The following is an 11,980-nucleotide window of genomic DNA, read 5'->3' as shown; positions in this document are numbered from 1 at the left end:
TGAAAAGCTGCAAGATAGGCTAAGTCTGATAGTGCAAATGATGATCACAATCCAAGTCTGGTGGAGAGGCAGGAGGAGGCAGCTCCATGCACTGCTCTGTGATCTGACTGATCGAGTCAGGAACGATGCTACGGGCTTTGGACGCAGCCTTGTCTGGTCAGCCATGGACAAACAAAATGTCAGGGGTGGCCGATGCCCTGGGTCAGCAGAGGATAGACAAGGTAAGCTGAAGGGGGCAGGTGGGGCTTTGGTGTATGAGATACACCCCCCCCCTCCACAAAGCAAACAAATACATTAACTGTGGGATCAGCTGCAGAACTGCACGATAAACCAGGCCAGCCACCCGAGTCTGGGCTCTCAATCAGCATGCAGCTGGATGCTTAGGGGACATGGACATTTTCCTGGTTATAGATCATTCTTATGGCCGACTGCCACGGTTGTCAGTTCATTTTTTAATTGACTTTGCCTTTTATCGTGTTTTGGGGTATGGTGCACAAATGCCCGCGCTGCATGTACTGATAAACAAGTCACCCATAATCATCAACAACCTGCAAACACACAAATCATTGCCGTCTGGGTTGTAAGTGCAGCTGTTTCAGCTGCAAGCTGTGCAAGTTGATGCCAGCAACTACTGTCCAGCAGCACATTGCCTGGCTAAACTGCACAGAAGGGTCTTACAACAGGTCCCATTTTAACCATTTTCTTTGATTTCTTTAGTGATCAAAGCTAAAGGGCACCATCCTGAACCTGGGCTCCGGCCGAACCACCTAGGAGCAGTGAGGTTTATCGCCCGAAAATGACCGTCTGCCTCCCTTCGAAAATAGGGCTGTCAGCTCAAGTGCCCCACTGACCTTGCAGAAAAGCACTAGACAGAGACACTAGAGATCTGGATTCGGTTCACACCTCTGGGAACGACGCTCCTGCGCAACCTTCACTGAATCTCTCAGCGCCTCAATTCTCATTCTGTACAAACTGTGATAATAACCCTTTCCTCCTCCGCCTGGGCCCATTTTGGCTTTTTACATTTTAAGATGCTTGTCCCAGACAATGATCAGGCCTAGCACCAAGCACAATACACCAACCAGACTGCTCAAAAAAGACTGTGGGTGCGCCTCAGATAGGAATAATCTCAGCCCACCTGAGGAGCGATACCTCTCGCTGCTGCCCTGAGGACCCCAATATTTCAGCTCTTTGGGGGTTAAACCGTGGTGGACTGTGCCTGTGCAACGAGCATTTGTTAAACAGAGTTTTTAAAATAGAAAGAGAAGATGGGGATGGAGACTAACCAGACAGTGCCTATAATATTATATTGGTCTGTTGTAACCAAGGAACGCCTGCATAAACAAAACACAAAAACCGTGGCCCTCTCCCCGCGTACACGTTCATTTTCTATAATTAATTGGGCGAGAATGGAGCTTGGGAAAAGCTCAGCTATGGTCAGAATTCATGGACTTCTTTCGAGTAATTACACGCCGGGAGCAGCTGCAAATATCTAATTACCTGCAACATGTTGAGGAGCAAACTTCGGAACTTGGTCCCTTCCACCATGAAGAGCGCCATTTTGTCGCACAGCTTGGCTGCTGTGGAGGCAAAGCTCCGGTCCGTGACTGCTTTCTGGTAAATGGTCTTGACAATCTCGCCCAGCATCTCCTCCGAGTTAGTGGAGTTCTGGGCCTCCTCCATGAAGGTGGTGAGCTTCGAGTCCACGTCGCTGCTGTTGTTCCTCATGCTGTTGAGGATTTCAATTAATTTGTCCATTTTGTTCTTTTCGGGGTTGGTCGTCTCCACCGTGACTTCGTCCTGGTCCGTGAAAAGGGAAAGACAAGGCGTCTGTTACACAAGGAAAAAACAGATAGATCAGCTCTTGTTCTTCCAAACACAATGAAGGGGATAGGGGTGAATTTTGGGAGTCATACAGTTAGGCCTAGAAACATTAAGCATATTCTAGTGGTCTAAGACCAAGGCGGGGAGCCAGGAACTTGTGAATATTAGTTATAGCTTGGCTGTAGGCCTCCTAGCTCTGCAAATACCTGGATCCCGCTGGGCACATACCGGTACTAGTACCAGTCGTTCCCATCAGAGCCCTTGTCTCTACGGTAGTAAGAAACACCAGCGGTTTCTGCAGTATTTTCACCAGCAGGTGACCCTGGCTCTTCAAGCACTGAGAACTAACAATGCTCTTAGGAGCCAGCGCTGCTAAGGAGAGAGGGACACAGGTCCCTCTGCTGCTTTTATGAAGCAAGGGACTCGGCCAGATTATGTCACACCTCTTATCTTCTCTCCATGCTCCTACTTACTACTTTCTATTCACCTTCTCTCCTCTTTTCCCTTTTTTATTAGTTGCAGCAGGTTAGTCCCAGGAGATGCTGATCCTTTCTCTGCCTCGCAGGACTCCCGGGGTACGTCTACACAGCTCACCTGTTCTTCCCAGCCATTCACAGCTAGGTCAGGAACTAGAAACAGAAGAGTGGTGGTACTACGCAGCTCTGCACAGGTTGATTTACCCTGCTGAGAACCTGGAAGTTTTGTGCTACCATAAGCTGAGCTAATGTGAGTGTTTCTAAACTGTGTGATACAGTGTAGATCTGTCCAGTGTCATGGTACATATGCTCTTCTCAGTGAGAGGAAGTTTGAGTTAAGGCCTGGACTAGGACTCAGATGTTGGGTCAATTCCTGACTCTGCCAGAGACTTCCTATGTGATCACGAGCAAGTCACTTCATTGTGTTGTGCCTCAGTTTCCTCATCTGGGAAATGGGAATAACAATGCATTGCAGTCATATTTACGAAAAATCGTCCATTCATGTTTGTGAGGCACTCTGATAATAAGGCCTTTCCTTACTTAGATCTGGGTATACACTAAGTGACCCAAATAGTTAACAAGGTTGTCACATGAGATACATGCACAATCTGAACCAATCTGAACCTACAAGAGCTGTAATGTTTTCATCTCTCAGCTGATGTAGTTTTAAGTCAGCATGGTCTTCACTGCAGCTCAACTTTTAATTCTCCTGTGAAACTTTCTGCTAAGGACAGACACACAGCAGCGGGGTCTCCCGCTTGCTCTGATCTATTCACTTCTCTTCCTCCTTTCTTATTCAAGCAGAACGCAGGGCAGAGTGTACCCGACTACAGACTAACGTGGCTAACTACTTCTCTCTTTTCTACTCAGAAAGGAAGCACCTTGCAATAGGAGAGCCCTTGAAACCTTTAGCAAACTCCAGGTACGGCCTCAGCACCAGGTGGGTGAAGGTAGGAGACCAGCTGTGTAAACTAAACACTGGAGATGGGGCATAAACACAGCCTAGTGTTTACTTGGTGGGTTGATTTTACAAGGTCCTGGCTCCCAGGAATTAAGACTATTGGTCTGATCCTGCAATCCTGCTCTCATTTACGTAGACTTGTCAGACATTTCAGCAGACTCACAGAGGACGCTTCTGTGTAAGAACATTTTAATAAGCAAGCACTTGCAGGAGCAGTTTCTATATCAGCACATAGACACAAACTTGCAAATGAATATTTTAAACCATTCTCAGCATCATCTTTGCTTTACAAAAACAGTAAACAATTAAATTTTAAACACAGTTAGCATTGTCTGTATTTCACTCTCTCCCATATTGCCTGAGTAGATAACACGCGTTCAAAAGGATGCACATGCACTGTAAAACTGTTAATGCTCATTTTGTTTCATGCACTAGTTTCTTTTCTTTTTTTTTTCCTGCCCTACATAGCTGTCTTTGTTTATTTTTGCTTTAAAAATGAATATATCTGTTGTGGGGGGGAAAGCTGTTCAAATTCATTTTCAGTCTGCAAAAATAAATTTGTATTAAGAAAAAATTGAGGTCCACAGGGTGTAGACTGACATTTTAGCAAAGAACCTGTAAAAAGTTGAAGCTGAACATTGTTTCCAAAAAGTACATTTCTGCCACCACTTGTGTACAACAGTGTTGTTATTGCTGAGCCGCTTTAGGGAAGAAGGAAGGATGTTTATATATATAAACAGAAGGAAGGTGTTTATATATATATATCCATCCATCCATTGAGACAGATGGATATCAAATTTAAGTGGCTAAATCCAACAATCCAATGTTCAGTCTGAATTCTGTATTTGTAGTCCACAAACCAGATGGAGCATGTGAAACACCACAAAGAATCGGCTGGAAATTACATTTAGCCTGAGAAGTGTATGTGTTCCCATTATCTGTGTGTAAACCTTCTTCTTCAAGTTGTGTTTTGTGCAGATGTAAGGGGAGGATTCACAATTACTTCTTTGCAACCTTGGCCTTCTATCAGGGGCAGGCAATTATTTTGGTCGGAGGGCCGCTTACTGAGTTTTGGCAAGCCATCGAGGGCTGCATGACATGTAGCCAGGGGCAGGTAAATTATAATTTTCTAATTTTTTCAGGGGCTGGATAGAATAGCCTGGTGGGCTGCACCTGGCCCACAGGCTGCATTTGCCCATCCCTGCCTTATATAGACACCAGGCAATCAGGTGGGTGAGGGGCCGGGCAGTGTGACATCCAGGTTGTATCTACACTATAGAGGTGGCATGCAGACATGATGCTACTGAGCATGCTGTGCTTGCCCAGAAATAGACCTGCTTGCCCCAAAACAGGCCTTCTGGGGCTGCTCTCAAGCCTTCAGCCTTCATTGGGCTTGAGTGGCTGCTGGGGATAAGGCTAGAGTGGCCTCACGGGTACCTGCCGGCAGGTGCGGATAGCCAGGGGATGCGTGGGCCCATTCTAGCAAAGATGTGCCACCCAATAAGGCCTAATGAAGAACCCAAAGACCTGGTCTCCCATCAGAAGTACTGACTGTAGGAGTCTGGAAGGTGAGTTTGGCGCCCTCACGAACTGGACCCCATGTAACCCAACCTCACAGATGTGAGATGATCAGCAATTGGGGATTTTATGAAGGGAAACTTAGTTTCTTCAAGAAAAATAGTACCTTTTCTTTTAGTCTCCTTCGCAGTCTGTCTTTGGATGACTGAAGCAAGTTGATTTTGGGCCTTTCCCCGATGCGCTCATGAATACTATCTTTCCGCTTGGGTTCCTGCTCCTGAATATACTGCTGAGACTGCTTCTCCACCGCTTCTGTGCTCCGGTGCATCTCCAGGGGGATGTGCACCGTGCAGACAGAGGCATCCTCGATTTTCAGATTCTCAGTCTCTTTGGCATTTCTGTGTGTTTCTTTGTCATTAGGCGAGTGCTTCTGGTTGTGGTGCCATCGCCGGTTCTGGCTGTACCCATGGTGGCCTGTCCTCCCCGAGGAGTGCGGGGCTTGGCCTCCCTGGTAGAGTTTCTGGTGTTCCCTGTTGTGTTTGGTGCTCCCTTGCTGATTATCCGTGTGCTGCTGCGCTTTGTTTCCGCCTGGAGGTCTCTGCTGTCGCCTGTGAACCCAAAGAGAGGAAAATCAGTATGCTCAGGCTGCTTCCTGGGTTAATCAGCGCCAGGAGAGCAGCAGACATGCCCTGAGAGCTCCCTGCCATGTAATTCTGGGTACTGATTACTTCCTGGCTGTTACTGGGGAGCTACTTGGCACTCTGGCAATTCAGTTCTCAAACGTAAACTCCCAACCTCCTCACATTACTCCTGCCTGCCAGTGCTCTCTCCCCCCTATCCATCTTGAGCCCAGCTGAGCATTCAACTTGCCTTTCACAGGAAATAATCCCGCTCAAGGCCGCTGGATTCTAGTCGTCATCGCCTGGTGCCCAGGGATGGTTCCTGTGACCGTGCTGGCCCTTTCTGCTCCCTTCTATGCAGGCAGACAGCAACCTCATGTGCGCCCTTTGCTCCTCCTCTCATGCTACCCTGTTCCTAAAATCCCCCTGCTCAGAGTCAGATGTTCTTGTTCTGCCTGCAATGGTCTCCAAACCCAGCAACTCTCTTCGTTTTCAATAAAAGCAAGTTTTACGAAGTACAGAGACATCAAACAGCACGTCAGATAGAAACTATCCAAATGAATGCTGTTATTCAGGGAACAGCAATCTAGCCTCAGACATGGGAGTTCACGGTTGTGCTTTGGCCCCTGGTGTTCTGGACATCCCTGGGCAAACGACCTCCATTCTCCATTTGTAAAAGAAATAATTGCACACCTCTATCTATCTCACAGCAATGTTGGGGGACAGAAAAGCAATGTGGCTTGTGAGGCACTCAGATGCCATGGTAATCGCTGCCAGGTAAGTACCTGACAGAAGCACAGACTTGTATTGTAAAGTATTTCACAATACCTGAACGATTTTACACAGTGCTGCATCCAGTACTGGGCTATCCTAGCCAGGCAGATTAACACTAAGCCACTACAACACAGCCAGGTTGTCTGGAGCATCTCACTTCTTACAGGAAAGAGATTCCATGTCTTCTCAACACCAAACCTGGGGAACTGGCCCATTGGCATCCAAGGCAGTAACAAAACCGATGTGGGCTTCTTCACCTCTTTGAAAAGCAAGCCTACGTGCAAAGCCTTTGTTCTGGGATTTTCAAAACCTATGTGCTGAGATTGTCAATGGATACCATTTCTTTGGTTCCCTTTGAAAATCTCAGCCTTGGTGCTATGTTAGTTGAGCAGTCCTTTCTGGACCATAACACAGAAGACTTGGCTTTTCCCAACTTCAGTAGTAAAACGTCCCTTTGGAAGGAAGCTGTCCTGAAAAGAAATATTAGGGATAATTTTTTCCATGTTCTTAAGACAAAAGAAGTTTCAGATCTGCCTTCTCCCAGCACCATTTCACTGACTTGTAGCTCTATGATTTCAAGGGAACACGCTTCCAAATTAAGAAGCCTGCTCTCTTTCAGGTGGAAATTTTTAAAAATGAAACGGGGGTTGTTGAAAACAGGGGACAAGAAACAAAATGAATAAAGAAAATTTGACTAACATGAAGATATGCACAGGTCTGCCAACTGATCCTATTTAGGTCTTGTTTTTCAGCAAAATACTGATGTTCCCCACTCTTCATGTTCCTACCAAATGCTCTCCTACTTCCATGGATTTTAATGGAGGTTTCTTCAGAAATGCCACTAACTTCTGGTGGTCAAATATTGCCTGTTTGCATAACAGTCCTTGCCACAAATTAGTAAGTCCATTTGAAGGCCAGGGGAAGGGAAAGAAAAGTATCAGGTCATGGGGGAAAAAAAAGAAGGTTGCATGGGTTTTCACTTGTACCTCAAAACTTTTTAACAGTTTGTCTGCAAGGAACAGAATGAGGAAATCATTGTCCATCATGTCAGAAGAGTCGAGATTTGTCCCCCTAGAGCACTTTTCTTCCAAAGCTTTCTACACATTTATTAAGCCAAACGCCACCTTGCTGAAGTACAAGAAAGCCATTATGTGAATTTTACACACGAGGAAACAAAGTCCATTAGGGCCTATTGTGGGAGTTTACCATGGCATAGAGAGGAGCAGCGCGCCCACTAATGACTCGCCCAAGATTGCAGAAGCCAGTTAGTCATGGGGGAGCTATGAATAAAACCCACAATTGCTCGGCCCATGCTCTAGCGACAAGACTAGACTGTGCGTCCCTGGAAAAGCAACGGTAAAATGAAAGAAAATTATCTGGCAGTCCATTTGCTCTGGTGCCCAAACTATGCATTGAAGCCAGAAGAGCAAATGCATCTGGTGTGAGAAGTTTCCTATGGAGCAGACACGATTATACTACACAGTTTGCCTGAAACACTGAAAAGCAAGGACATTTTCCCCGTGTTCCTTTCTACAGGAAGCTGAGGCTCGAGGAAATCCCTGCCAACAGATGCAGCCAAGAGGTGTCTCGCATCCTCCAGCTGAACTTGGACGTTTCAGATGTCCAAACGGGCTGTCGAGACAAGATTATCAGTGCTCGCAACACACGAGAAAAAAAGAGAGGAAGTTGAAAGGCCTTTATCACACAAAAGGACAGGATTTAGGGCATCCTCTGACCTGCGTGGTTTTCCATTGCTTTTCACCAGGTTATCTTTAAAGCAACAGTGCAGTAGAGTTTAAGAAGATACATGGGAAGTTTTGGGGGGAGAACATTGCATTATATCTAAATCCTAGCAGTTGTTTGCCTTTGACCGGAGGCTATTTCCTTTCCTATCACTGTTGATAATCAAGGAATTTGTTCATCCAAATAGAAGCTCTCACTTATCTAACCCGTCTGCTCCTCCAGTCAGATTTGCTCTTGCAGTCCAGTATCTGTGACATAACTGCTCCCTTATGGCAATGACAACTGAAGTCACCAGCTCAGGAGTGTGACCGTAACCAGAAAGGAGGGCAGCTGATACTGAATCTTTATTTACTGTGCTTTCCTGTAAAACCACGAGGCTTTCCAGGGTCCCAGACTGTGCTGGCTTTTGCTGGGACTGCCCAGGGCTTGCCCACTGCCCTTTCAGAGGTTGCTTTGTCTAAAAACCATTTTGGATTGAACCCTGTAACATGCTGCACTTTTCAGGTCTGCAAAGTCAGAGACTCCCAATGTAATCTGCAGCGCTGAAAGGAGAGGGACTCTACATAGCGGGTGTCCTGATCACTTCCTGAGCCACGGAAAGCCAGAAACCAGTATGCACATGCATAGGTGGTGCAGAGAGGGGCAGACAGAAACAAAGTGGTCATTATAGTGACCAGTAGGATTGCATGACCCTGTCAGTTTTGTACCAGTTATAAGAATAATTCCTGCTCTGTGGTTCAGTCTCATCCCCATCCTCAAACTCCAGTCATCCTTTCAGATAAATAACACTCGTTATTTTAAACCTTTTGCATAGCAATTTATTTGACTTCTCTCAGAACAAATCTGTGTGGCTCTGCAAAATATGCTCTGATGAAGGAAGTGGCCAGTCCCAAATATATTTTGCTGGTCAGCGTGGCTAAACAGATTCCAGCTCTGTCTGCCAACCCAAATCTGCCCTTCAGCACTGTATTCCTTGGCAGCCACTTTGGGCAAACACCTACTGTCTGTAGCCAACTGGCTCTTAACCATCAAGACTTAGGGCTTGTGTTTGGCTAAATGGAGGAAGAACAGGCTTGTTCTCAGTGGCAGTGGAACGAATTTGTCTAGTCTCAGACCAATGAATCCAGGTTTCTATTAACATGGTGCTGGGTTTTTTTGCAAGCTGACTGGCAGAGAGGGAAAAATAAAGAGACGAGGAAGATGGAGGAAGTCTTCAATTTTTGCTGTAAATTACAACCATTTTGCAAGGATGTATCTTTTGTCCAAGGCTTGCTCAGCATTCACTTGTTTCTATTGATTCAAATGCACAACAAGCTATTTAAGTTTCAAACTTTATCTTACAAAGGCAACAGAAAAAGTTACTTGAAAACCTTTGCCTGGGTTATTAGTAAGTCCTTGCATTGTAAAACTAGAATAGTATTACACATTTAACTCAGTTTTCAATTTTTACTGTTTCACACTTCATTCCGCTTCAACTTGTGAGACGAAGTGCCTGGTTTCACTTTGTGTTTATAGTCCATTTCCATTTCTGATTTTCAGAAACTGGAGGATATGAGCCTGTGTGGGCTGCAAATATTGCAGGGGAACCAGACAATTAAAAGCAAACACACGTTTAGTTGTATGTTATCATGTTTGCTAATGAAAGCCTTTGTTTAAAAAGGTGGGGGGGCAGTTAAGGCAAAAGTGTGTTGGGGAATTGCACTTCATTGCTACCTTTCTTTTCCTTTGAAAAAATCCCAACTATTAGACTATATGGAAATGACAGCTAAGGAGATATATTGTCATATCATCCTCCTAATAAGGTTTGATGTGGCATTTTTTAGTTAGAGAATGTCCCTCAGTAAGAGGTATTTTCTGGTTAAGAGCCCAAAAAGAAGTGGTCACAGAACGAATATTGAAGAGCCTGTTAAGTGAAATTTGGATGATTAAAGAGCATATAACTGGAGGCGACACTAAATGGAAGCAGGTGCAAGACAGACCCTTCCAATAATGGGCAGGAGAGCTGAAAAGGCAAGGTCCCTATGGCAAGCACAAGAACAAACACAAATGCAACGGTGTCATTAGACTCAGCGACTCCAGGACCGAAAACACCACCGTTAAACAAGAACAAGACAAAAGTTACAGACAATAGAAAGACCAAGGGGAGAAAAAATGTCAAGCAAGGAGCAATATCAATGGTTTGGCAGCAGCTGTGCGTATAGAAGAGAATCCTGCATTCAGGCAAATGCTTGCTTAGTGCATTTATCCTCATAACACCAGTGTGACATAGGTGAATGCGGTGTACGTAGGAAGTCAAGCAGAGAGCTGGGGGGAGAGGAAGCAGGGAAAAATTTTAAGGTATTCCAATATTTCTCAGATCTACACTCCAATATTTCCCAGATCATTTATGTGGCTATGTCTCATTTCCAAAAGCGATACAAGAATTCAGAGGCCTATATCTGAAAGTCAACAGGACAGAGGAGCCTGACGTATGTCTGTATTGCTACCAAGGGTTGCTCCTTTAGCCCAAACCTACCAGGCATTTACAGATTCCTTAGTTTGCACCCAGCAGCATCCCAGACCCATGCAGGAAGCTCTCCTGAGCATCAGGCTGTAGCTCAGGACTTCTGTACCCCACTTCTTGTCTCTATGCTACCAGCTCTTCCATGACTCACTTTCTGTCTACTGCCTAGAAATGCAGCTACGCAGTAAGAATCAGGCTATCTACTACTATCTACTACTTGTCTCTTCTTCTGGGCTTTCCACATGCTGACGCAGAAAGGTAATATAGAGATGCAGAGGTGTAGTTCATGAGGTGAGGGTAATTGAGAGCAAGCCTTCAAAACCCTTGTAGATGTGCCCTATGTCACTTCTGAAAACAGGACTTATTCTTCCTTGCAGTTCTGAACAGAGCAACACCCGGGGTCTTTACAATCTGCGCCTATGTGACTTGACCGAGGGCACACAGGACATCTGTGTCAGAATGGCGAATTCAGTCAGTCTCTAAAGTGCTGGGGTAATGCCCTATCTACTAGGCAACCCTTCCTCCCTCTGTTTTCGTATCATCATGTACTAAGCTGCCCCCAGAAAAGTTTCTCTTGGACAAGAGCTGGAGAATAAAATATTCAGAAAACCAGTTTTTGCCTGGGGGACTGAGAGAGGCTTGAAATGTGCATTTACCAACAGCAACTAGCTTCCATTTACTAACTTATCCAACTTCTGGTTAACCAGAAATGTTGGAAACTCAAGGCTCGGGCCATTCTCCGCTCTAGAAGTAAAATCCACCGTTCACTATACCCTTCTTCTGTTTAAGCAGACTGAAATGTTTGGAGGAGCACATTCAGAGATCATGCAGACCACTGGTAAAAGCAGGCACTTTGGAGGTGAAACACAGACACCAGGTAACAATGCACAGAAACCCCCCAGAGCCATTGGGAAAGGGAAGTGAAGGGAGCTGGTTTCAACAGAACCAGATAAAGAGGATCCAGCTCAACAGAGTATAAACTATTCCATTGGCAACTTGAGCAGTTGTGAGTTAACACCCTTTCCCATCTGTACAAAGAGCCTTGGGTCCTGAAAGCAAAATTTAGGGTGGATTTTGCATCTACCAGCACCATAGGCATGGTTAGAGTAAACCAACTCCCTCACTTTGGTTTCAAATAGCATGAGATAACCTGTCTGGAGCTGATGCTAGAGCCAAACAAAGCCTTCATTCAGGCTAGTAACCCCCCTTTTCTACTACAAGTGCACTTGGAGGCCAATTCACTGATAGTCCTCCACTGCCTTCCCACAATTCTTCTCAGCCCAGACAGACACACACATTTGCTCACAAATCATGGAGTGGTTCAACCTCCTGCAGCACAGAAAGAAATGTGAGGGTCATCCCCAGAAATCCTAGGGATACATGGGCAAGTGCAGCACCTGAGACCCAGACACAGCTCGAGACTAAGGTACTGGGTGCTCTGCCCACATGTTAAGCTCAGATGTACACAGCTGGGAAGACAGAACCGAAGTGGCTCACAATACAAGCTTGGAAGCTGCAAGGAAAATGAACCTCAAGAAACAAATACGGTTTCAAGAAAAAA

General features: G+C 45.5%; 1 protein-coding gene across 6 annotated transcripts in view; it reads right to left on the bottom strand.

The window, feature by feature from the left end:
• The window catches only part of CTIF (cap binding complex dependent translation initiation factor), a 378,020-nt gene that overhangs the window by 110,471 nt on the left and 255,569 nt on the right, over positions 1-11,980 (bottom strand). For 5 of the 6 annotated variants that reach the window (XR_002097493.1, XR_002097494.1, XM_019518141.1 and 2 more), the window contains 2 exons: positions 4,946-5,387; positions 1,501-1,830 (listed from right to left, as the gene is read on the bottom strand). Coding sequence is in view for 4 of the 6 variants with exons in the window: in XM_019518141.1 (XP_019373686.1) it covers positions 1,501-1,830; positions 4,946-5,387 (772 nt within the window). In the remaining 2 variants the exon portion in view is untranslated. The remainder of the gene's footprint in view (positions 1-1,500; positions 1,831-4,945; positions 5,388-11,980) is intronic. The other variant, XM_019518143.1, reaches the window with a different exon arrangement.

Source organism: Gavialis gangeticus, unplaced genomic scaffold (assembly GCF_001723915.1).
Source record: "Gavialis gangeticus isolate Ggan-Ray unplaced genomic scaffold, GavGan_comp1, whole genome shotgun sequence".
NCBI classification, from domain to species: domain Eukaryota; kingdom Metazoa; phylum Chordata; order Crocodylia; family Gavialidae; genus Gavialis; species Gavialis gangeticus.
The sequence above is the reverse complement of the archived record's forward strand: the minus strand, read 5'-3'. Positions and strand labels throughout refer to the sequence as shown.